The sequence below is a fragment of the Centruroides vittatus genome, unplaced genomic scaffold (genome assembly GCF_030686945.1).
Source record: "Centruroides vittatus isolate TY-2023 unplaced genomic scaffold, ASM3068694v2 contig_958, whole genome shotgun sequence".
In the NCBI taxonomy this organism is placed as follows: Eukaryota; Metazoa; Arthropoda; class Arachnida; order Scorpiones; family Buthidae; genus Centruroides; species Centruroides vittatus.
The window spans coordinates 2,112,440-2,138,999 of NW_027122637.1; the positions used below are offsets into that span (position 1 = coordinate 2,112,440).

General features: G+C 31.4%; 1 protein-coding gene across 1 annotated transcript in view; it reads left to right on the forward strand.

Annotated features, from left to right (window-relative positions):
* The window catches only part of LOC136985304 (teneurin-m-like), a 126,377-nt gene that overhangs the window by 91,701 nt on the left and 8,116 nt on the right, over nucleotides 1–26,560 (forward strand). The window contains 19 exon segments of the mRNA XM_067282555.1: nucleotides 295–704; nucleotides 789–902; nucleotides 971–1,257; nucleotides 3,381–3,492; nucleotides 5,176–5,280; nucleotides 8,953–9,147; nucleotides 10,525–10,734; nucleotides 12,458–12,643; nucleotides 14,282–14,428; nucleotides 18,626–18,833; nucleotides 19,847–19,873; nucleotides 21,431–21,550; nucleotides 22,860–23,148; nucleotides 23,525–23,792; nucleotides 24,189–24,329; nucleotides 24,410–24,659; nucleotides 24,735–24,970; nucleotides 25,560–25,717; nucleotides 26,144–26,558. Coding sequence (XP_067138656.1) covers nucleotides 295–704; nucleotides 789–902; nucleotides 971–1,257; nucleotides 3,381–3,492; nucleotides 5,176–5,280; nucleotides 8,953–9,147; nucleotides 10,525–10,734; nucleotides 12,458–12,643; nucleotides 14,282–14,428; nucleotides 18,626–18,833; nucleotides 19,847–19,873; nucleotides 21,431–21,550; nucleotides 22,860–23,148; nucleotides 23,525–23,792; nucleotides 24,189–24,329; nucleotides 24,410–24,659; nucleotides 24,735–24,970; nucleotides 25,560–25,717; nucleotides 26,144–26,558 — 3,878 coding nt within the window.

The window sequence follows — 26,560 nt, forward strand, 5'->3', positions numbered from 1 at the left end:
ATTTATTTCCTAAAAATAATTTTATTGGCAGGAATCAACCACCTTCTATATTCATGTTATGAAAGCAAAAACTTTAAAAACTTTTCAAGCAAAATAATATGAATAAAGAATTAATATTAAATCTTATTGCATAAATTTACAAAATCCTTTATTTCAATTTATTGACCGTTGCTAGCTAATCTTCGCATTTGAATTATTGTCGTTTATTTTGGTTTCTTGATTCCTTTCCGCCGAAGTATGTTTAATTTCGAAATTTGTTTCGCCAATTATTTTTATCCGTATCTTTTCTTGCAGGATATATAGTCAACCGCAACAGGTTTTAATTCCTAAAACTGAGGGAGCGACCTCGGCAACCAGCACAGCCACCACAGCCACTCCTAGTGCGCCTCCTACAAGTAGTCCAAATACGGGAGGGCCTACTTACAGCAACCCTTTACCAGTATTCTGTAGCACGCCTAGTTCAACAACGGGCCCTATGGTACCTGTTCCTAACTGCGTGAATCCTCAACTTATCCAACCAGCCACGGCTCCCGCTAGAGTCAGGCAACCCTTCTCTCCAGCTTCAGCATTTTCATCTACAGCCATCTCTTCATCGAGGTTTCATTTCCAGAAGTCTTGTAGCCATAGATGTTCTTGGAAGATGTCTACCATTGTTCTTATATTTGTAACTACCATTCTAACGGCAACAATGACTTATTTTGCAGGTTGCAATCAAGTTCTTATTAATTACATAATCCGCAATTCATAAGTTTTATATTAATATAAAAATGCACACTTGTCTCTTACAGCTATGAGTTCTCTTAGCGTTTATCCAGAAAGCAACAAACCGTGCATTGTTGTTTCAGATAGAGAAAACACTAGAAGTACTACAGGTCCTACAGAGCTTCCAACGAACGTTAAAGGTTATAAATTTTATTTATTTTATACTATGTAATGATATCTTTATGTATAAAATATATTTTAAAACCAGGAATAGGACTTCCAGCCCAATCTGCTTGTTTAGTGGGGCTGACGGACACGGCTATTTACAAAAAGATTATATTGGGCACAGTTCTAACGAAAACTCTGCCTGCACACGAATCGTGGAATGTTTGGTTTAGTCAACTAGAATCTACTTTTGTTCGTTTCAACTTTTCGGTTTCTCACGGTACTCGACTAGCTTTTTTAGCAAGGAAGAACGAACCACCTTCAATTACTGCTTATGATATTATGGAGGTGATAGCCGATGAGCACCGATTGTACAAAAGAGCCACGATAGTGAGTATTTTCTAAATATTTTAGTTATAATTTTATGATTAAAAATGATCCCTTCACAGACGTTGAAATGATTAACAATTTATCATCATTTAAATATGAATTACGATTGAAATATTAATTAAATCGTTATCAAATTTTTCGTTAATTAATTAAAAATTTGAAAAATAGAAAAAAAGGGAGAGTTTTAAAAATGTTTTAAAAAATATTGAAATGTTTAGATGTGGAGAAACATTACTTAACTAATATTAATTACGCCGAAATATTTCATTCGAGTTTAATTACTTATAAGAAAAATTTTGGTTTTAATAAGTAAATTTAACTCAGATAAGAAGAAAATTGAACTTTTATTAAATGCGTCTTAAAATTAATTTAAGATTTGATCAACTGAATTTGAAATATTAAAATTATAAAAATAATTCAAGAAGTAGCTTTTTGGAAGAAATTGTTCATCACTAGTTTTAATTAATATAGCAAATATCCGAATTAAAATTACTATTTGGCATATTATATTTTTCAAGCAAACTATTGACGAAGAAAAATAAGCAATGTCTAATTTCAGTAGAGGAGATTGAGTCGTTAAATTCAATTGTTTTCGCTAACTTTTATTTAAGAAACATGTTCCCTGCAGAAACCATAAATGTGTGCTAGGACAGTTAACAGGAGCGAAAACGAACAATCAAGATTTTCTTCGGCATCCTTACATCTGGTGAAATTACCCATTGGGTCAATACAAAGGTGCTTTTCTATGACTTCTTTTTTCACTATCGGAAAAGTCGAATCAAATAATCTTGCTCCTTTGTCGTTAGAAAAGTTATGGAAGAAAAAACTTGTTCTTGTGTCTAGCTTCCATAAGATCTTCATTCTACAAGCCAGGCAAAGAATTCTTGGTTAAAATCTTCCAGTATTGATTGTTGTGATAAAAAGCAGTCAGGCAAAACTCTTTCTAAATTATTGATCTAATTTCGACTTACTTGATGGGTCCACGACGGTCGGTCTAAAGAATTATCTCATCCAAAACTTAAAAAATCTTTACCTTGTCCAACTTATTATCTATTATTGAACTTCCTTCATATCTACTTGAGATTTTTTAAAAGATGTCTTAGTTTTTTCTTCTTCAGAAATTGAAGTTGTAACATTAGTTCGGCGGGAGATCTGTGGTTTTAGCAATTTTTTTCTTCTTTTTCTTTGAGAGATTCCATTGACACTTCTCTTTCACTTTTATAACTGTAATTTTTAATATCGCATGACAGCTGAGATTGAGTATGAATCGAAAGAATTAATTTAATAATTTCTGCAAAAGGATTCTCTAATAACACAGTTTAACTGAGAAAAAAGCATGATAAATTGCCGATCTCTGAATATGGTAGTTAAAAATATAAAATCAATAAGTTAATCCAAGAAAATCGAGGCAATTACAAAGTGTGTAAGTGTTTCGGGACGTTGGATAGGTTGCTGCACTTTTTGATTTAAACTATAAGTGCAATAGTAAATTTCCTACTTCATCCTGATAGATAGAGCTATTTGTTAGAAAATATAACTGTTGAAGTCTGATAGGTGTAGGAATTAAAGTCAATGGACAGAATCTTTGAAAATTTCACTCATTTCTGACGTCTAGTAGCAAATATATTGAACAAGTAGAGCGGACTTTGTTGCTATAATCAAGAATTATGATCCTTTTAAATTCACAGCTAATGTATTTGTTATGCTGACTTCAGTCATATCCAATTTGCAGAAAACTAATAAAATAGGTCAACATATGAAAATTTAATTTGCCTTTTATTTAACGTATCATAAGCATAATTAAATTATACGATAGTTGCATCATATGCATTATTCAATTTACCCATTGATATCACAATTAACTCCAATTAAATAAAATTATCTCCGTTTTAATTTTCCGTTCATTTTGATTATTTTTACAAGTATAAATATCGTATTAGAAATGAATATTTATAAGTCTATATGTACTGTAAATGAATTTTGAATTGTAAATTAGGATTTTAACTATTCATTTATTATACTTTTTAGAGTTTAAGAATAGAATTTGATGATAAAATTATTTTTCTATAGAATTTTGATTAGAAAAAGTAAAAGAGAACTTACAAAATTGATTAACCTTTCAGCAACACGATGAAGTTAAATTTTTACATCATCTGGACCCCGGTACTTGGTACATATCCATTATAAATGACGATAGTAAAGCCGTTATTGTAAATTTTCACCCAACAGCTGCTCGTAAGTATTTTCTATTTAGCCGATAGAATTAAAATTTCAATTTTAATTAAAAGGATTTTATTCAATTTATTTCTCAAAATAATTATAATTAGCAATTTAAAATAACCTTGATTAATGAAAAAAACACGGCGAATCGAGCTTTGAATATGGCGTTAATTGCATTAATAAATAAACAATAGGGAATCATAGGAGACTTAATCTCTTAAGAGTCTCATTCGAAAACTTAGTGGCAAATGAATAAATTATTTCGGGAAGAGACAATTTACTGAACTAATTCAACATGTTCTTAGCATAGCAAGATAAATACAAGTCAAAACAATCACGGAGATAAAAGAACAAATTACTTTTATGGCTGGTTAATTATGAAGGCATAGAAATTGTGTAAATTAATTATCAGCAGTCTAACATATTAATTAATAATCAGTACAAGTAATCTAGAGTTAAACCTCTCGAGAAAAATATAACTTTTTTATTCTCTTGTTAGTAAAGAAGTTTCCAAACGTAATAAAGTTGGTGTGAAGAAACGATTATACTTTTTATTTTTTTCCTCCTTCGTTAATATTTTTAATTAATCGCCAGAAGAGAAAATTAATGTTTTTTTCATCTTAACTGTAATTTACTAAACTCTCTTCTTTAATAAGTAGACCAATCTATTTGTCTCCTACTTATGAAAGTCGCTATCTCAATGAAAAATGCCAAGTAAATCGATAAAAATATCAAAAAGAATTTTATATATATTTTTCGATCAATTCTTTTATTGTTATCTTAGACTAATTAATGATTATTGGTTTGACTTGTGTTCTTTAATGTTTTTGTCGAAGAAAATAACTTTTGGAGATAATTGGTTAGTTTTCAATTAAGCAAGAAATGTGGTATCTCAGACAGCATGAGGGTATCAATTGTCTTAAATAAATGAAGGAGAAATGCTCCTATCTCTACTAAATTTTAAACACGATAAGAAAATTTACTGTTACTCTAGCTCTTATTGTGTAACTAAAATAATACTTTTAGATGCTACGTGATATTGATCTGCTGAATTTAAATTAGTTGTAACTTTAAAAAGTCAATTTTTATTTTTAACTCCAAAACAAATTTATTTCTCGAAATGAGTTATATTTACTTCTGGCTTTTTATAATAACTAACCACATTTTGTCCGAGTTTAATCTGAAAAATTTTAAATAAACCTTAAACAGCCATTTAAATTTATTTTAAATCGAAATTTATTTTGAAAAATATTAAAACTTTAATGTAAAAAATAGCTGAGAACTTTTATAAGTTTTATATAAAGAAATATAGCTATAAACCTTGCTCGGTTCCATAATCTTAAAAAGATAAAAATGGTTAGTTAATCTAAACTATAAAAGCGAAATCTTTTGGTCGAACGTTACGGCAAAACTGCAAGAAAAAATGAAATAAATGCAATAAACTTGGCTATTATTCGTCTAATAAACTCTCTTTACAATCTAGAAATACCATAAATGCGAATCTACTTAAATTGGTATGTTTTCATGTGAAACGAATCATAACTTCATTACTCCGGTTTCCAGCGGCTTGATAACGTACTTTCGAAAATTGTAATTTTACGAGCGATGCACTTTTAATAATAATAATAATAATAATAATATGTAAATACATAATAAGACATCTCATCCGAGATCGTTTTTATTGTTTTCGATTTGCAGGTGACATTCCAACGACGTGTCCCAATGATTGTCATGAACACGGTAACTGTCACCTAGGAAAATGTCATTGTTTCCCAGGCTACATTGGTCCCGATTGTGCAGACAGTAAGTATTTGTAACATCTCATTTCATTCGTGTGCAATTCATCCAACTTAATCAAGTAGCCACGCAACATTCGCTTCGTAACTAAACTTAAAAAATTAATTACTGCAAGTTTCATTTAAAATTTAATTTTACCTAACAATTTTATAATTAAAACAAAGTTATTTATAATAATTTTAAAAGAAATTTATTCCCGTTAATAACATTTATTCCCATCCCAGAAGACGATAATAGCTATGTTATAAAATTTTCAAACCTGTTTAAAAGTTTTGTTTGAACGGAAATTGCAGAAAATGAAGTTATATATTTATAATCATCGAGTGTGAAATGAATAACATTACTTCGATAAGTGCTCGCTTCATCAAACATCTAAAATATACACGAATATGCTCGAATGCACCATAAATAAATGGTTTATGAAGGTCCCCGTATGATTATCTGTCAAGCATAACGCATTAATAGTATCTATAATATAATTACGAATATACCTTTATTCCTAATTATATTATTCCTTTATTAATGTTTATGAGAAGAATCTATACATTAAAGATGAGCATTAATAATAGTCATTATTATAATGCAAATTAATGAATGTTAACGACAAAGTTTTAAAAATCCAGTACAGAAAACAGGAAGAAAAACGATTTTAAAGCAAATTATTAGTATGAAAATTAAAAGGATGGAGATATATCATCATTTTGCAGTGACTTAGAAACTGTTAAATTAATTTGGATTCATGTGAAATGTTGCATATGTTCAGTTTTGAAATAGTCATCTTTCATCGCATTTGATGAACGAGCTCATCTGAGAATCAGTCGCTAGAAACTTTAGCTTAAGCTATCTAAAAGTCGATTAACCCATTCTAAATAGCAAATGGCTACGTTATACTCTAAATAGTTAAAGTATTCGAATGTATGATTAATTCTGCGTAATATACAATTACTCTACATAAAAGTGCAGTCATTTTATCTTGTTTAAAATTTCATTATCAACATAATTTTCTTGTGGATAATATTTTAAATAACGATACAGCTTTAAGATTTTACAGGAAATAAATTCGGAAATTTCACACCCAAGCAACCTTTTGAAATCTCGGCAGAAATTACAATTGATCAAAATATGCATAACGTATGTTAAATTATTAATACAATAATAAGGAGTCGTAATCTATAGTTTAGAAAATTAGTCCTATAGAAAGTAGGTTATAAAAATCGAAATGATGTAATATATATTATTAATATTTTAGCTAAATTTGGAAAGTGATAATTTTGATAAATTCGATAATAAATTTATATAAAAGTTCTGATGTTTTTTCCTTGATATTTTTTATATGACATCTCAGTTTTATAATTGAAAAATATTATCATTAATTTTAGTGCTGCGTGTCTGTTTTTCCCCTTTTTATATGTAAATTTTACATGTTTTTTTGGAGGAAATGAAGAAAAGTCATAACAGAAAATTTCTTTTCTAAAAATTCTCCTAAAATTTCTTAAAAAATTGATAAATTGTAGTTTCTTCAAAATAAAAAATTAAAAAGCAGGTATACTTATGTCTATAGTTTTTTAAAAGCTAAATAAATAATTATTCATTTAAACAAAGAATTATATAATTTGAATTTTACAAATGAAACGACAAACGATAATTAATTGGTCCTTCGAGAGTGAAATGAAGAGAAATCATTTATTTTCTTCGTTTTACGAATTTTTTTTTCATTATTAATTTAACTAATGTAAAATTGATTTTAAAAAAACATTACATATAGAAAAATGTAAGAAATACGAAATTTACAGAATATTTTAAGCTATTTTACAAGTTTTTTTTAACTCGAATATATTTGAAGCTTATTAAATTATATTTAGTTTACTATCACAAACTTCTCATTAATCATTTCGTAATTATAATTTTAAAATATTTTCATTATCACTACGTTTCTAATTTAAACAGTATGAAAAAACACTATAAATTATAAAAATTTAAACGACTAATTTATAATTTTTTTCACTTATACTATTTAATTAGAATTAAAATATTCAATGATCGTTGCCAATTTAAGTTATTTAAGTTGTTTAAACGGGAAATTACGAAGAAAAATTTCGATCACTTTCTCTGCGAAATCAATCTAACCTTCGAAAAATGAGTGTTTTTAAATTTTCTATTTCAGTATTATGTGAAATGACATTTCCAATTTGATTTTTACTGTCTACATGTCTGTAGATTTAAAGAGAAAAAATGCTTTCAGCCCACTCGAGAACAATGATAAAAAAAGACTTAAATAGTTTATAAAAGTATTGAATTTAAAGATGACAAACTGAGACCGGGAGGCAGAAAACCGTTTACCGAAATTCATTTATTTAAAAAGGAAATAAATGAAAGAAAGATATTTTCTTTAATTTGAATTAAGAAACCATAAATATATATAATTTATTGTACATTTCTCATATTTCTGCGACCCATCACTTGTTATCTAATCCTGCAAGGATGATTTATTGTTAGAGTATCAATTTTATTTTCCAGGAATTGTCGAAAGAAAAATACGTGATAACATTGTACGAAATATAACTCACGATTTAAAAATATATAATTTATCAAAAACACTTGTAATAATTTCTCATGTAGTTTATTATAATTGTATATAAATTAAATAATTGTTCATAATTGTGTATAATTGAATATGTTGTGGCCGAAGAGTTCAAAGAGTTAATCATCGTGTGATCCTTTAATAAATATAATTTTCTCTGGAATTTTTAATAATATAAAAAATGAGGCAGATTCCTGGTTAATTCTTTAATATATTTATATCTCAATGAGTAATGTCTGTGCAATGAGTCGATGTTTAGTGAAACGACAGTCGAAATCGAGATTTTCGATTGAATAGTGTTTCTGTAAACGAGAATCTCATTTATCCGAGTTTGTCTTGATGCTGTAAAGACTATCTGAGACTATCCCATCAATGTTTGTTGACTCATTCTAAACACTAGAGTCGTGTGCAAAGCAGATGTGATCAAAGGATAGAGGTGTGAATAAACATTATTTGATAGCTATAGCCAATAAGAATCTGGTGCAGACACGGAATCAGCATCAGTATTCGTGTAAAAATATCCAAAATATGTTGGCAACTCTTAACAATTGATTTTTCGTCGGTGTTAAATTCTCTAGTAAAACAAACTATCCTTTTATCTACACTAATTTTATGTAGGCCATTCGGGTTCAAAGGCAGTACAAACCGTCAGAGTAATTAGTGGTAACTGCTTCCATGGGAGTGATACCAGTTTAGGTGAAGGCATTCTGCTTTAATTGCTATTTCAGCTTCAATCAGATAGTTTAGACATCTAGTAAATAAACCATCGAGAATATGGGAGTTGCGCTATCTCGAGGGAACTTCAAATCAGTCGCATATCGGAAATTGTCATTAGACTCGAGTGACTACGTTTGTTAATAAGAGTAATGGAAATTATTATAATAAATTAGGTCATTTATTGATTCCATATTAACTTCATTACATTTATATATATATATAAATGTATATATAATATATATTTGTTGTAAACCGTAATCGATTCCAATCTTCTAAATGCTCCATTAGTCATTTGTCTGGATGAAAAATTGTTCATCCTTTGAAATTTATCTTTTTTAAACAAATGTAAATATTGAACCCTTTCGTATCGTTTATTTTAGGTGTTTGTCCGGTTTTATGTAGTGGTCACGGTAGGTATGTTCATGGTAGATGTAGATGTGAACCCGGTTGGAAAGGTGCAGAATGTAGTGTCCAGGCTGATGAGTGCGAAATTGCTGATTGTAACGGTCAGGGAAGATGTGTGGATGGTACTTGCCAATGTAATTCTGGTTACAGAGGATTGCACTGCGAAGAGGGTAAGTATTTGTATTGCTTTTTTTCTGAATTATAGTAGAAATAAATGGTTATGTGTTCTATAAAGTTGTTTTTACCTTAGTTATGAAATGTTACACAATAAGTTCTACTGTTATATATAAATTATATATTATTTTGTGAGACTTTCGGTGGTCAAAGTTATAACGATTAAGTTAATACATATTCATTTTTCTTACAATATTAATGTTAATAATAATTTTCGACTATAATATTAATGAAGTAGAATATTTTCTTTAAAATAAATGCTTGACATGCGAGGTAACATGACAGTAATTATTATTTATTAACCTGAATATTTAAAAAATTTATCATCATTAAGCATTTATTATTTTATATTTCTACTTTCCTATTTTTAATGTATTTCTGCGGATACTTGCATCTAGATTGAATATTATTATTATTATTATTCAAAATATTTTTAGGCATATAGCCTAATATAAAAATAGCAGAAGAAGCCTTTCAATATTCTTTATTTATATATTATCTTCCATATCACGAAACATAACAATTTTCTTTTATTTTATAAATTTTTATACACGTTTCAATAGAATTGTGTAGTTTTATTTATTTGTTTCCGTGCTACAATACACTGACACGAAAATCTTTTAGTGGAAACCTTTTGCATCTGAAATGATTACAACAAAGTCAATGAAAAAATTTGAAAAGAAAAGGAAATAGGTCAACATCTTTTCTTGCCGTAAAATCCATTGTTTTAAATTAAATGTTTTATTTCTATAAGTTTGTGTAGATTGAATGTGGTTGGGCTATAGCCTGTAATATAAAAGGACGAGATCTTTTTCACAAGAGCGAATGGGTAATAAGCAGAAAGGCTTCCACCGCAGACGTTCGAGAAGACACGAAGAAGTTCTACTCTCCCAGGCAATATTATTGCTAACCACGCATCAGTCCAACTTGTCTGTGGTGCTGAGTTACTGCCTCGCACGCTAGCAATAAAGCACTTTACGACGAAAAGTGGAAGCCATTCCATGCGCGTGAATCAATGTCCTATAAAAACAACTTTCGGCCATTCTTATAGAACTTCCAGGAATACTTTAAACATGGACCGAGCAGAAAGGAATCTTTAGAAAATTTGCCCTGTACTTTATGGTCTCGGAGATAAATTCTCCGCTGCTTTGATTAGTTCGTCGTAAGCCGCGGATCAGTGTGACTTCCAATTACTACCAAAAAAAGAAAAAAAAATTAATCCAATTTACTAGTTTTTACGTCGTTTACTGAAATTGCTCTTATACTTCCAATGTAAAAGCTATTTCAAAATGAATCCTCGCTTCGGAGCAGTTCAGTTTTTTATAAATTGATAATTTTTCGGAGTTGTAAAGATTCTTATTATATTTCTTTAGTGGATTGTTTGGATCCCGTATGTTCCGGGCACGGTGCCTGTATCGTTGGTCAATGTTGGTGTAAAATTGGTTGGAAAGGAGCCAACTGTAGCGAAGCGGATGGTCGCCTGAGCAGGTGCTTCCCTGATTGTTCATCGCATGGTGTATATGATCTAGAAACAGAAAGATGTGTTTGTTTCGAACATTGGACGGGCGAAGACTGTTCTAAAGGTTAGTTCATTATACTCTCTTTATACACCATCGAAAGCTTATCTAATTCTATTATTTTCCACTAAGAAACAATCTCTGAAAAATCTGGCAAAAAATGAATAAGTTAATAAATAATTTACATGTAAATTCGCTTCGAAAGATTTTTAAATACTTTCCTTTCGAATTTATATTTTCATTTTTCGAATCTAACTACTAAATGTTTTGCATCCAGTACTTAACAGTTGCTTCACAGTTTTTTATGCATCTAATCCGGAGCGAAGTTGGATGATTAATCTTCCTTCAACAAAGTTAATTAATCAAATCTAAAATTCTTTCGTACCTGCTCGACCGTATGAATTGTAGAATATGGAAAATATTACTCGGAGCACTTCTAGGCTGTTAGTTTTTCGCTGGAAAATGAAAAAATAATAATAAAGCATTTTTCTTAACTTGAAAGAAAAATATTCGAGTTGGTAACACGAAATTACAGAATAAAATTTCTGTACTAAGAACAGAGAATCTAATAACGCTATTTTTAAAGCTTAAAAGCTTAGAACTTTATTGTATTTTCTCGAAAGTTCTGATTACACTTTTTTAATATGATTTATTATTCATTTTTGTCAAAAAAAACATTTATCAATAACTTAACCGTATTAATTTGGTTTAAGTGCTAAAACATATTAGTTAATCATAAACAAACACTAATATAATTCAATTTATATCGAAATTTCTGCATAAAATTGCTTATTAGATTTATACTGTTTTCGGGCTTATCTTTTAGTCTACTTAATTTTAATTCTCGCAACTGGTTATTTAATATTTTATAAATTACTTAATTCTGTAAACATCTCTAGCATTTTTAGATCGATAAGAAAAACGTAAACCGAAATGAATTTCTTATTTTATAATATCTACTCAAAGCCATAAATTTTACGATTACGAAAGAGTCGAGTCTTAAAAGTTTTCGTTCGAGAGCATATCTCAGCAAATTTATTTTGGTGTGGACAAAGCCACTTTAAAATTAAATCGGTAAGCACGGAAGATAAGAAAATAAGCGAGTGTATTGTTTGTTTGTGAAAACAGCAAACTATATGTCGAAGATAGCATCTCGCCGAGTACATTATTTTTACACTCTCCACTTGCGGAGATAAGAATTGTTTAGTTTTTCCTTTCTAACTAGATGAATAGTCAGATAAAAGAAGGAACAAAAAGATACTCGATGGACTAACTCATTCTTAGTCCGTCATTAATTAGAATTTGCCACAGTCACCCGTGAAACGCATTACTCACGGATGCTGAATAATAACCATTGACGTCCAGGTTTTTGCATTTGACTGAAGTCCCTACCTAGTCTGTGTTTACGTTACGTCAACGTGAATTTATTAAGACATTATCTACGCATGATATGTGAGCTAACACTGACATTCAAATGACTAATGAAACTTCATTAAGGAAAGAGAAATGAAAATTTTAGCCTTCGATGCAATCTCGTTCGGTTTACGCACAGGTAAATTAATCAGTACTTTCACTTTGATACATTGTTTCTCACAAACTTTATTTGTATTAATTTCGCATCTTGTAATTCTTTTCTTTAAAAAAACTCTTCCGAAATATTTTATAATTTTGGAGATTAAAAGTCAAATATTAGATAAGCCGGTTATTCGTTGGGGTATAATAAGAACAAAATATAGATCTTTACTTTATAAGTCGAATGTCGTTACAGCAGTTGGAATTTCTTCTTTAGCCAAATGTACACTAGACTGTGGTCAATATGGACAGTGCGAGGAAGGTCGTTGCCACTGCGAAGACGGGTGGACGGGAGAGAGATGCGATCAAAGGATATGTGATCCTAGATGTTTGGAACATGGCCAGTGCAATAACGGAACTTGCATCTGTATCCAAGGATGGATGGGAAGGCATTGCACTTTGGGTAAGTTCGCTAATATGCGTCTTTAACGAAGACATTTTTCACATTTTTAAATACAGATTTTATTATAATTAGCAATCATTTTCGTTCAAAGAAATGCACTTTAGACATTACAGATTATTATTAACTCTTTTACATCTCCATTCTATGACGACAATCAATGGGAAGTCCTTAGTTGGTTGTTAAATGTCTGGCAAAATAAAGTGACATTTTTTTTTTTCCTTTTATAAAATTGTTTCTTAATCAACTAAAATGTTTGATTAGTGAAAAAATCAATGAGAAAAGTATTCAGTTAATTATAACTCTACGGAAATGAATTGCATATAATCATCTTAATAATCAAAAATTTTTATTACAGAAAATTTGTAAATAATACATAAAATTGATTAGTAAAGTTACTTAAACCTGAATCTCAATCCAATTTAATTATCTAACTGTCAATTAAATTAATATTCATTAATTTAACTGAGAGTGCTTTTATAAAAAAAAGTCAACTTTTATTATTAATATTTTTCAAAAACTTGTAAAAACTATCAATATTTTTCATTTTTAAAATTAAAATTAATTTTAAAATTAAGTTAATTTTAAAATTTTAAATTTTAAAATTAACTTAATTTTAAAAATGATAGACCTTTTATTATTAGAATAGACCTTTTATTATTAAAATATATACATTTTAATAATAGACTTTGTTTTTTCTTTTAATTGTTTATAGCTAAAAAATAAAATCTTTAAGTAATAAAAAATGGACGAATTAAATTCATTTTACGAAAAACATTTATTTTTAAATTTCGGAAAATTTAGAAATAAAACATTAAGTAATACGTTAATATATGAAAGATACTGAAGGTTTAGGAGTAGAAGTATCGACCCAAAGAATTTTTAAGTTAAAACTGTCAGCTGCACTAAACAGATACGTGCAAATGTGTTAAACAATTTATGAGGATTATAGCTTTATTAAATAATACGATAAACTAAAGATAATAAATTTTGATTAAGCTAATGCAAAGTTCAAAACTGTAACAAAATATGTGAATCGAACGCAAGGAGAATAAACAATGGCTCAATTGGATTATCAAGACAACTCATCTTAAACAATTCCCCAAACTGAGAAGAGTAATCCTCACAAACGCAAGAATAATTTTAACGTTCAGGTAAACTTAAGTTTTGGATTAAATACATTTAACAGCAAGTAGGAAAACTGTAAGCATCGTCTATTGTCGTTCAGAGTTCACTGTCCTCCCTATCGACTTTCTATCCGTCACTTAACTTGCTATCGTCGCCTGGGAACTTTGCCTCTGCTACTGCAGCGACAAATTAAACAACACAATAGACCAGTCTGCTAACAAATAAATCTCTAAAACCCACACACATATCTCTTTTCTCTTTTGTTGTTCAACAGCATTAAAAATACCCATTGTAGATACCATCTAAATATTAACTATTGATTCGGCATTTATTACCATTCTCTCCATGTCGATGAATATAAATTTTTATTCCATCTCTAATCGATTTGGCAAGCGCATCAATCTCTATATCTTCTTTTCTAACGTGGATTGAACGCGAAAAATCACGGATAATAACGTCTCTAAGTCGGGAAATCAGAAATTTCTTGGTGATGAAAGCGTTTATATTTTACAGATGGATGTCCTAAGGGCTGCAATAGTCATGGCCATTGCATCAGAGAAGGCGATACCTGGACGTGTCACTGCGCTGAAGGATGGGGAGGGAGAGAGTGCAATGTGCCACAAGAAGCCAACTGCGACGACGAAGTGGACGACGACGAAGGTGAGTTATTCCAACATAAACGTCACTATCGTTTTTCTAAATTCTATTTTTCGGTAGTTCTACTTATTGGCGCAGTTTGTGAATTACTTTAAAAGCATAAAAACACCTCACATGGTCGTGCCGCTATTTAAAATAAAATTAAAATATGATATAAGCGAAAAATCGAATTCGATACAACAGTAAAAATTTGCAGGAACTTTTTTGATATTTATTATCCACTTACGGGGAGACACCGTCGTAGTAAATCCACGTAAGTTTTACTATTTTACATAGGATTTTTATTGCCATCTTTACTGCAACCATGCCAGATAAGACAACATAAAAGTCGTATTATAAACTTTCTACAAAATAGATTTATAGTGAAATAAACAGCATAAAAATGATGATGATGGTACCTTAGAAAACGAGATAACACGTGCCCAAATGACAAATGCATTTTATTTGTTCAAGGATCGGTAGTAAAACGTTGTAGCTTTTCTTAAAATCAAAAGCAGAAGCTATTCGTCGTTTATATAAGGCTTCTATATAATTATATAAAGATTTATAATTGAATTTAAAAGCGAAATATTTTCTGGAGGTTTCTATCTACTTTGCTGGGTGAAATTCGACTGGCTCTCGATGCAGCTGTATTAGTTCCGAGACTGCACATACATCCATCACTCGGTTCGATGATACGAGAACTGTCGGAAGAGAGGCAATATATAAATGTCCACGAAATAACTCCGTTTGGATGCCGTAACTATAAATACTTTCTAGGTTGATCCATCGTCTTTCTTTATCATTCCTTTCAATATCGACTGCACTAAAGGTATTAAGTGCTAGGCAATACACACGACGCTCATTTCTGAAATATTGTGATTACTCGCCGACACACATCCACCTTTAGAAACGTTTGCTTTCTAAACAGATCAATTTCGATCGAAGTTTTTCGGGTAAAGACCTCGTTCGACTCTATTTTTTGCCGATAAAAGCAATTTTTAATCAGTTTTTTTCGCTTTAGATAATTTTAATTAATAAAGCTATAAGCGGGGGCCCGATCCAGACTATTTTCGAAACTATAAAAATGTAGACGGACGTTAATTTGCAAAGCTTATTATTGTGCGAGTACGAAAGATTGTCCGCTATATAATTACTCGCTCATTAAATCTCATCAGTAATATTTAATTACGTGACATTATAATTACAAAAGTACTTTTGGAAATGTGTTTCTATCTCTGTGTTTGAAATTAAAAGTGTTCTTAACAAATTGAAATTTTTCCATGTTTCCGAATGACCGTGTCGCGGATGGAATGTTTATTTTGAAGTACTTTGACAGTGACGGCGCATTGCCCAATGTTTGCTGAATAAGCCCAAAATTGTCTGTAATTATCGGATACAAGATTTTCGTTTTAGTGCACAAGTAGAAGGAAACATCGCATTGAAATGAAAGCGCTAAGAACAAAATGGAATTGATTCTGGTTACTTCATTTAAAATTTTATATAAGCGACTAAATATGGGCCCTGGATATATAAACGTCACTTTTACAACTCTCTCCTCTTTATTTACATATAATAAATAAACAGTTTAAAGAGTTATAGCGAATATTTAACCTTAACATTTCGGCACATAATCGCATTTCGCCCGTTGATTTATTAAATTACAATATTCCGAAGTGGTCGAGTGGAAGTTAGCATGTTCATCCAACATAACTTAAATTTAAGAGCATTACTTATTTAAAGGAATCTGTATAATGTGTACTTGCGGTATCTCTACCACGCAAAGCGGTGATTGCGTTGACAACTCTTTTATCTCAACGGAACAAACATACAAAAGCAACTTTGTTGTTTAATTTCCCACGTGGTTTTCACTCGAAATATATGCTAATAAAGACACTCACCTAACACGAAACGCTCCCTACATAAAGACTTCTTTACAACGTACCATTACTACTACCGGATCTACGTTAAAAATAGCTGCGGATAGTTAACTTCTTAAAAGGATAATAATTTGTGTTAGATTAAATTTAAACTGTTGCAGCTTTAACTGCTTAAAATATATTCGAATCTAGCTTAATATTGGAAATGGCTGTTAAGATTCCGGGCAGTTAAACCGACATCACACCATCCTCGTATTGGTTACAAGGTATATAAGCTGTTATAAATGCAATGGCTTAGACCATCCTTACCCTAATGGTCCGATATCCAAATTGTATTTACTTAACAAATACATTAATTACATTAAATTTAATAACTATTAAGGCTGTTAAGCATATACTTTTTTTTCTTTAACTTCTCTTTAATGTATATGTTATAAAATAAAGTAGAATGTTAGGATAAGAAGGTTTTTCTTTTACTTATCAGATTAGGCCATAAAGAGTTTTTAAAGTATGTGTCATTCAAAAACTTAATAGATGCCTCTTTGTTAAACATTAATGGCCTTTTGTTAGTTTCGTTTTAATTGGTAAAAAGGATTTACGTGATCGTAAAACCAACGATGTCATGTTAACTTTGAGATAAAACTGTTTTTAATTTTACTCACTAGAACAGTTTTCTAGATAGAAAGATTGCTGAAATACATTAATAATTTATAAATGTGGAAAGTTAATTTATCGAGTTAAATCAGTTTAGAATTAAAATACCCTTTTCCCTTTTTACACAAACGAGACGTTGAAAAATAAATACTTTAGCTTAATTTACTTAAACAAAGCACTTAATTATCTGGTGCAAAAATTTCTTTCCTATTTTGTCAGATTATTAATAAACGGCATAAAAGTTAGAGAAGAAAATACAATGTTAAAAAGTTAAATAAAGTAGTGTATTTAAGTTTGTTATAGAAGTTTTAACACGGTTTTCTTACTAATAATATTGTCTTGCATTTGTATGATAGAGATATCATATTAAGCGATGCTTCAGTTTCAGAATCATATAGATCGGTAACTGAAGAGAGTCCATTAGTTATCCGAAACTGTCCCAATATCCGGTAACGGCATATTAAGCATGTTCAACATCTGCTACAAGATTCTTAATGAAAAAACACGGTTTTTTTTAACATCGTTGACAAGAATACAAGCTGAAATGCTGTTCTCCTGTCTGTAGTCATTTTTTAAAATTACGATATTTTGTGAATGCAAGAAAACTTTAATAAGACCTCCTATCGATGCATAAAATACAGTTAAATTTTGTATCTCCGTATTCAATCGTCTTTAAAGTATACAATTGGGCAATAAATCGAGATTGGGTATCATTAAGGTATATTTTTAGAATAATGATAAGTTCAGAAAAATCATATTCAATCGCTCGTTACTTTAACTAGACAATTTTTATCGTTTTATATAAGAGTAAAATAAATTTAATAAATTTTTTATTGTGATTATAAATTATAGAGGTTATATTTTATTCAAAAATTGATTTGAAAATAAAGATTTTTCCCCCTTTTTTTGCTGAATTGATTAAATTTTAACGAATATCTGAGGGCAGTTATAAATATCTCGATAATCTTGAAGTTTTGATATCGCCAGCTTTTGTTGTTTATTAACTAAGAATGAAAATCGCTGATAAATTTTCCAATAATCGTATCCTAGACACCGTTCGCTCGTGTAATATTAAATGATGTTTTTCTAATATTGCTTTCTATAAAATTAAATGAAAAACGGTTTAAAATGTATGTTATACATATTTGTATAAGATTGTTTAAAAAGATTTTTTAAAATAAATAACTAGTTGATAATGAAATTTGAGTTTATGGATGCAGAGAAAAAGATTGGAGACATACCAAAGATTTTGTCAATTTAAAAATTATTCCATAAAATTTTATTACAAATTTGTGATAATTTAATGAATATTTGATGCTTAGCATTAAATAGTTTTAAAGAATTCGATGAATTTTAAAGGATGGAAGTTTTTATGAAGTTAATAATCGAACTATTTTCAATACGTGTCATCTTTGAAAAGTCGATTACAATGATTGGAGGAATAGATTATTTATAATTTTTCTATTATTATTCTAGCACTATCTCTGGTATAGAATGATATAAAAAAAGGTGGTGGAACGTTATGTAAAATAAAATTTCGAAATATTAAATTCTTTAAATTGAATTGTGAACACATTTTGCGAAGAGAAAAGCATTGGCTTATTTATATAAAAGGCTTTAAAGTATAAATATTGAAATGATGATAGGTTATGAAGGCAAATGGCGATTGTTTGCTTTTTATTTTCAGACGGTTTAACTGATTGTGCAGACAGCGAGTGTTGCGCCAGAGAAGAATGTCAGGACAGTCTCATGTGCCTTTCTTCGCCCGATCCTTTAGATATATTATTAAGAAAGCAGCCACCAGCTGTCACTGCTTCGTTTTATCAAAAAATGAAGTTCCTCATCGAGGAACAAAGTGTGCAGAGTTATGCACACAGAGATGAATATTCCGAAAGGTACGTTCACTTGTTTTCGATTAAATGAATCGTGTCTTATAAAAAATAATTCTTGTTAAATTGAAATTTCAAAAATATTATTTAAAGTAATTTTATTGGAGATTTTTACTTAAAAATAAGTAAATATTACAGTTTTATTAAATAATTTTAAAAGTAAAGAGATTAATTTTATTGCCAAATGAGATACGTAAATATAATTAATGGGGAAATAAGAATATTTTTTCATTAACAGTCATATATATATGTATGTCATTTTTGGATAAAATTAAATAATAATATATGTATATTGATTATAGAGGGAGTTCATATATGTTTGTCGAAACGTCATACCCTAATGTTTGTGTTTCGCTCTTTGTTTCATGTTTCCGTCCATCTATGTGTTTGGCATCTACGGAAAAGTCATTTTTCGTAGTTGTCTATATGTGTATGTGTTCGTCTGTGTCTTTTTGTCTCGTAGTGATCACACGGAGTTTGTCTAGTCCTTATATGTATTTCTGGGTTTTATGTATTATATGTTTGTGTTATTTATAAGACGTATCTCTTTGGTTTATTATTGTTAATTCTATGTGGCTCGCCTCGAGCGCAGCCGAAATACCTTCCTATGTGTCCTTATATGTTCTGTGTTAATGGAATTCTAAGCACCTAAATGATTTTTTAAATACAAATCTAATATTAAATTATTATATACATTTCTATAATTAATGTATATTTATTTACATGTCAGTTTGAAAATGTCATTTGTAACATTACTTGATATGGTATGAGATGAATCATTTTTTCGAAAGTTGGCGTCGATCCGTCTTCATTTCGTTAAAATTTAATCGATTTCTTTCGAATCTCCCCGTTGGATATTAGTGGACTATATACATTATATGCGGAATTAAGATGGAACGACGTTGTATGAATGTGTGCGTGATTGTATGTGAAATTGGATTTTCTATCAACCTGTCATTAGAGCTGACTGTATATATTCCGTGTCCCTGCTTTGCTATGTCCGCGTGTCCTCCACGCAGCCAGTTCTGGAGTGCCTTCGTCAAAAGGTGAGTAACACTGGCCCACCAACCTTTCTTATCCTGCTATTACGCTTGCAACTGCTGCTTGCTAATAACCTATTTCACACATATTCTATCTCTTTCTTCGTCTCTTTCTCAATTTCTTAATTCCGATACCCACTCTGTGCTTTCGATACCAGATATTCACCTAGCCAACCGCTCCTATATTTATATAGAGCACCTTTGTGTCCTCAAATAATCCCGGTAGTACCCTGGTGTTACATATGCTCCGTGTGACACACAATTTTGTGTTGGTTATGCCTTATAGCCTTTATGTGTTTTTGGTCCTATGTGAAAATATCTTCAGTAACGAAGGCTCGTGTGCGAGCTGTTGCTTGTTTGTTGTCTGTGGTGACATGCAGGGCCAGCATCTGTGCGTATATTTAACCCGCTCCGTTTAGGGACGAAATGTGTTGATGTGTTTCTGTGTTTCCTGTATGTACCAACACCCCATATCCCAGTTTCCTCTTGTGTATGAAAGCTATAATACCACCAAAACCTCTAGCAGCATGCATGCTCGCCTATGACCTAGAATAGAGAAGAAATGGAATGGTTGATATCCTATTAATCCCATGCAGTTATAGTCTGCTCAAACAAGTTTCCTGGCACATCAAAGCTTTATTGACTGATGTAGGAGTTTGATAAAAGTTTTTAAATCGTACTAGATGATTTTTTTAATAGAACTACGAGTGATGCATGCTCCATTAGTCGTCGTATGATGATGGTGATGATAGATTTTTTTTCCTTCAGTACGAGCAAACTGTTTCTATTATTTACACCTGCTATCTATTCCAACAAGCTGTTGCGAAGCTAAATAAGCTGTACTTGTCAACTAAAGCCAAGCCAAGCTAAAATTCTTACTCTTTTATTTTCCCAACCTCTTTTCCAAGGGCATGCTGTCCTCATTCCGACAGTTGTTGATGAAAGGAAATGGCTTGTTGCCAAAAACTGCATGTCATGCTGTCGTCAGAGGTATTTTCGTTCACGTTTTAGCTGGATATGGCGCAGCATGGATTGCAAGCAGGGACTGATCATATATTCAATTGTACATAACCACCCCTGCTCTGTGCACGTCATTCTGTTCTCTTACTTTCATTCCAGTTTTTAACCTAGATTTAAGAAGTTTTAAAAAATTCTTAATAAACAGTTTAATAATAAAAGAATTTAAATGTAATCAAATTAAATTAGAAAATATTAATTTTGTGGAAAGCCTTTGAAAGATTTTCCATATTCAAAAGAATACTTTCCTATAAAGTATTTGCCTGCATGCTGCTAGGTAGGATTGTTATATGTATCTCGAAATCTTTTAAAGGCGACAACTTTTAAATTATCTTTAGTTACCTCTTTTCTTTACTCAGCTGCCTTTCTTTAAATGTACTGTACTTCTAAACTTCATTTTTATTTATTTTTCAAATCTTTTTAAAAATAAATTCTTAAAGATTATCTTCTTAAAATTAACAACTTTTTACTACTTTATTTTTACATTTTAATTCTTTAAAGGAATATTTTTTTGTATTTTTGCTCACCTAAACTTCTATTTCTCAGCCGGGTAGCCGTTGTAAGGGGACGGGTTATAAGTCGTGAGGGCAATGGTCTCACCGGCCTTAGGGTCAGTGTTGCCACAGACCCTCAATTCGGCTTCACTCTAACCAGGAGCGATGGATGGTAAGTAGCACTCTTCTTATACATATATTACACTAAATAACTTCCATCCGCTACAGTTAAACTAGAAATAATAAAAATCACAAGTGATTATTGTTCATCCATCAGATAAAACTCACTTGATTTATTGTTTAGGAATATTACATGGCGCGATTGTTAGCACCTTTTTTAGTAAAAATGTACTGAAATATTTAGTTTGTGAAGCAAAACGAGTGAAAGTTAATTTATTACCTAACGCATTTTCATTACAGTCACACGCTTGTTACAGTCTGTACTTTATCACGAGCACATCGTTGTAATTACTGCCTTGTAAATTCGACACAAACTTCTAAACATGGCTTACTGAACTAATATCTCACTACTTTGTCTGAAGCGATATCCTACAATGCCTGTTTTATCACTAGACTGCAGACCGACACAAATTATTCTCCATACAAGTGCTCCTAAAGTATTTTAATGATAACTCATTCGAATCGATTAAAATTCGCAATCGTTTTCTCTTCCTCTTGTGTAATTTTAAAATTTACGCCAAATCTAAAAGTTAAGAATGAATTTTTCGTTGGATTAGTCGTAATTTTTTCTTTCTTCTACAAATTCTTATTGTTTTGATAAAATTATCGTAAGCCGAAAGGAAGGATTTTCTAAAGGCTATAGGTTTTTATCTTGTTATTGGTGTGTCTTATTCGTCAGCACTTTTTATAGCTAGATCTATTTACGAGAGAAAAAATTCTTCATAAAAAATTTCCATTCTTTTCAAAAAATAACCATTCTTAACACCTAGAGTATATAATCTGTTACCGTCTTAAAAAAAAGTGTACTAATAATTAAACCGAGGTATTCTAATTGGTTCTTGACCAAATCGTCATCTGTTGAGTAATTTTTCATGCGCTTTCGCAATTAATTTTTCATTCTTTTGCTTTTCTCTAACAAATATTGTAAGAGTTTTTTTGAATTTCTTCCTGCTTCTCATTAATTACTGCCATTGTAATTCACCTCCGTGGCTACAGAAAGGCGCTAATTACATCAGTTCGGCGTAACAAGTTTGTTTTTATACGAGTATAGAGTCTTCTTTCATTCCGTTGTAAGCGAATTGAGAGATTTTTTAATACTTCCACTCTCTATCTACTCAATTATAATGGTTACATTGTCAAATTTAACTAGAAACTTTTTACTCGCAGCTAAACTATATTCCAGTTAATATTTAAAAAAATATTCGATGATTAAATTGAAAAAAAGTCATTTTAATTTATTATAATTTCGTCATAAAATTTTTTCGGTAACGAATAAAAATGTTAAATTGAATTTTTCGCAGGTTTGACATATTAGTTAATGGTGGTGGTGCTATTACCCTTCAGTTCCAAAGGAACCCTTTCCATCCAATCAAAAGAACAGTTATGGTGCCATGGAACGCCATCATTGTAATGTCTCCAGTAACAATGTCGGCCACAATCGAGCAAGAGCAACAAGGAGAGATTGGTGAAGAACAAGAACCTTGCATAGATCATGATTACGATCAGATGAAGCCAATAGTCTACCAAACTTGGAGGCCAGGATCTCAAGGGGGTTGCACCACTACCAGCTCTGTGGTAGTGGAGACACAGGTACGATCGATTTTGCCGGAATTAGTAAGCGAAGGTGACGGAATGTCATTATGAAAAGGAGGGAGGAAATTGGGCGGAAAATCTGCAGAATTTATTTGCAGACAAGGGAGAAAAAAGTCGGATTAAAAAATAAATGATACTATCGGCGCTGACTACATTTTCGTCATGGTTCTTTAACTGCATTTCTGAAATTTATTGGAGATAATTAAATGTCACGAGAAACGATACGATTAATGACGTTAATCGTGGACTTCTTGAAAATTAATAATTTGCCAAAATTTGGTTTTATGTTATTTTTGTACCGTTTGCTATTCTTTAAGACGATCATTTTCTTTTTCTTTCTTGTAAAAGTGCAAATTTTTTCTTTTGCCTTCAGGTTCTTCAAGAAAGTATTTCCATTCCCGGTTCCGATTTACATTTAATATATCAAAGTAGTCACGCTCAAGGCTATTTATCCACCATCCACCTTCAATTAACACCTTCGGTAATTCCCGAAACACTTCGATTAGTCCATCTTAAAGTAGTAGTGGAAGGTATTTTATTAGAAAAAACATTTGAAGCCGATCCCGACATAAAGTACACTTTTGCTTGGAACAAAAGGAATATCTACAAACAGAAAGTTTACGGTTTAACCGTAGCCAGAGGTGAGTCGATTAACATTTTGTATTTTTAATCAATTTCAGAATTTTTCGCGTCGCGTTATCGCACCACCTAATAATTAGAGAAGCATATGATTAATAATTAATTAATTATTTCCCCAAATTACTAACATTTATCTCCTTATTTTAAAACGTTATTATTATGCACCAGCGAGCTGCACAAAAGAAGACGATATTATCTGTTTATTGGACGGGAAATTGGTATACAATGAATGATGTCGAGAGTCGACGTGACATTCCCTGCACGTGACTGAAGCGATAAAAATTATTGTTCTAAAGTCATATTCATAGAGCGTCTTGTTGCACTTTAACCTGCATCATTCATCATGACGCGGAACCCAATCGATAGATGCCAATGACCTTTTCTAATTAATGTTCCAGTGTACGTTGGATACGAGTACATCAGCTGTCAAAAGGTTGTGTGGACAGTCAGGGCAACCAGTCTCCGAGGGTTTGACATGGATATATCCGAATTAGGAGCTTGGAATTTGGATGTGCATCACCGATATAACTTCCACGAGGGTAGGTGTAATTTAATTATCCGTCTTCGTAAATCAATAAATATTTTAACGTCTTTGTAAAATATTCCTCTCGTTTCGCAGGAGTTCTTCAAAAGGGTGATGGTGCCACCATATACTTTCGTCAACAACCTCGAGTCATTTCTGTTTTAATGGGAAATGGCCAACAACGTCCTCTCCTCTGTCCAGAATGTAATGGTTTAGCTCGAGATAATAAACTCCTAGCTCCAGTAGCTCTAACTAGCGGACCCGACGGCAGCGTGTATGTTGGAGACTATAACCTAGTTAGACGCATAACCAGCAACGGACAAGTGTACACCGTATTTCGAATGAGGTTACTATAATAATGTAATTTTAAATCGACGCGATAATAAATATATTTATTGGTGTAACCGTTAATAATTTACAGAACTAGCGAGGTTTCGAATCAATATCATTTAACACTAAGTCCCACCGATGGTCACCTGTATATCTCGGATCCCGAAAGACACAAAATCCTTCGAGTGCACTCTTTGGATAAAGTGGAAGATCCCGATTCGAATTTCGATGTTGTTGTGGGTAGTGGAGAAAGGTGTCTTCCTCGAGACAAAGATAACTGCGGAGATGGTCGACCCGCGCTCGAAGCTCGCCTCTCTTATCCCAAAGGTAAACTCTACTTTTTTTTCCTTTGACGATTGCAGTTTAGATATTATTCTCTTACATCTTTTTCGTTCTGTTGAAAATTTTAAACGTCATTGAAAGCTGTTTTCCAAATTCTGTTCAAATATTTGTTGACAGAACATGGGAAGTATGGAAGAACTTTCATCCATCCAGTTTACTCTCCGTCTCTCTAATGCTCGTCTATTATCAATAAGCTTGACAAAACAAATTCGTTGTCTAAATGTGCCCTAAAGTGTTTGTCTTGGATATTTTAAACTTTTTTTTCCATTAGAACACACAAGACCAATATCTTTTCGGGAACATTAAGTATAATCCCATATATAGGAGCAACAGATTCAGTCTTCCCACTCTCAAACTTTTCAATTAAATGAGATTTGGTGGAGTTAATACCCATTTAATTTGCTTTCAAAGTTGTATTTATAAAGAGGAAAATAAATTTACATTGTGAACTAGTAATACCACGTCAAACGTAATTATTTATTAACTTACTAAATTGAAGAATCCTTATCCATCAGCGATTTTTTTAAATAAAGGAAAAAATACAATTTTTACTTAGATATTATTTATTCCATAGGCATGGCAGTTGCAGTCGATAATACTCTATACTTCGCCGACGGTGCTAACATCCGGATGGTGGACAATCGAGGGATCATCCATACTCTGATAGGAGATCATCATCACAAAAGGCAATGGAGACCGATCCCATGTTCGGGAACGTTGAAAGTGGAGGAGGTTTGTGCCCTTTTTCTTTTCACGAAACGAGTGCGACGTGATTTATTTGCCGAGTTATTACTGTCAGATAAATCCCCATTAGGTTTTCGAGAGTTATGTAATGGCTCGGCCATTTATTTTAATATAATAAAAAATAAGGAAATCAATCGCTTAGCCAACCGAATTTTCTGCAGACGTTGCTAACAGCCTCTATCATGAAAAAGTGGCTCGGAGGTTATTAAGATTTAACTTCCTATTATGATCGATTAAATAAATTTACACAAAAAACAAATTATTTTTCTTCCGGATTCAATGCTACACATTTTATGCACCCGCCATTCGCGAGGAACACGTGAAAATTCATATGCATTAATATTTTGATTTTCTGCTCTAATTAAGTATGTAATTTTTTTATTTAAATTATATAAATATATTTTTTTTAACTAGGTGAAACTGCGATGGCCGACGGATCTGGCAATCAACCCTTTGGACGGTTCCCTTTATTTTATCGACGATCACATGGTCTTAAAGTTAACGAAGGATAAACGTGTTATGGTAGTGGCGGGACAACCCGTGTATTGTAAACTCAACCACAATCAGACATTAAAGACGCGAATGATCGGAGAGGCTGCTCTCGGCTCATTAATTAGTTTTACGTTCGGTCCAACGGGAGAATTGTACATCGCCGAAGTAGACAAGAACAATGTACATAGAATACGCAAGATGACACCAGAAGGAGAGCTGCTGCATTTTGCTGGTAAAGAAGGTGGTTGCGAATGCGAAAAACAGAACTGCACGTGTGCAGCGGACGAAGAAGGAGCCTTAGCCAAAGACACTAAACTTTATTCGATATCTTCGCTCACG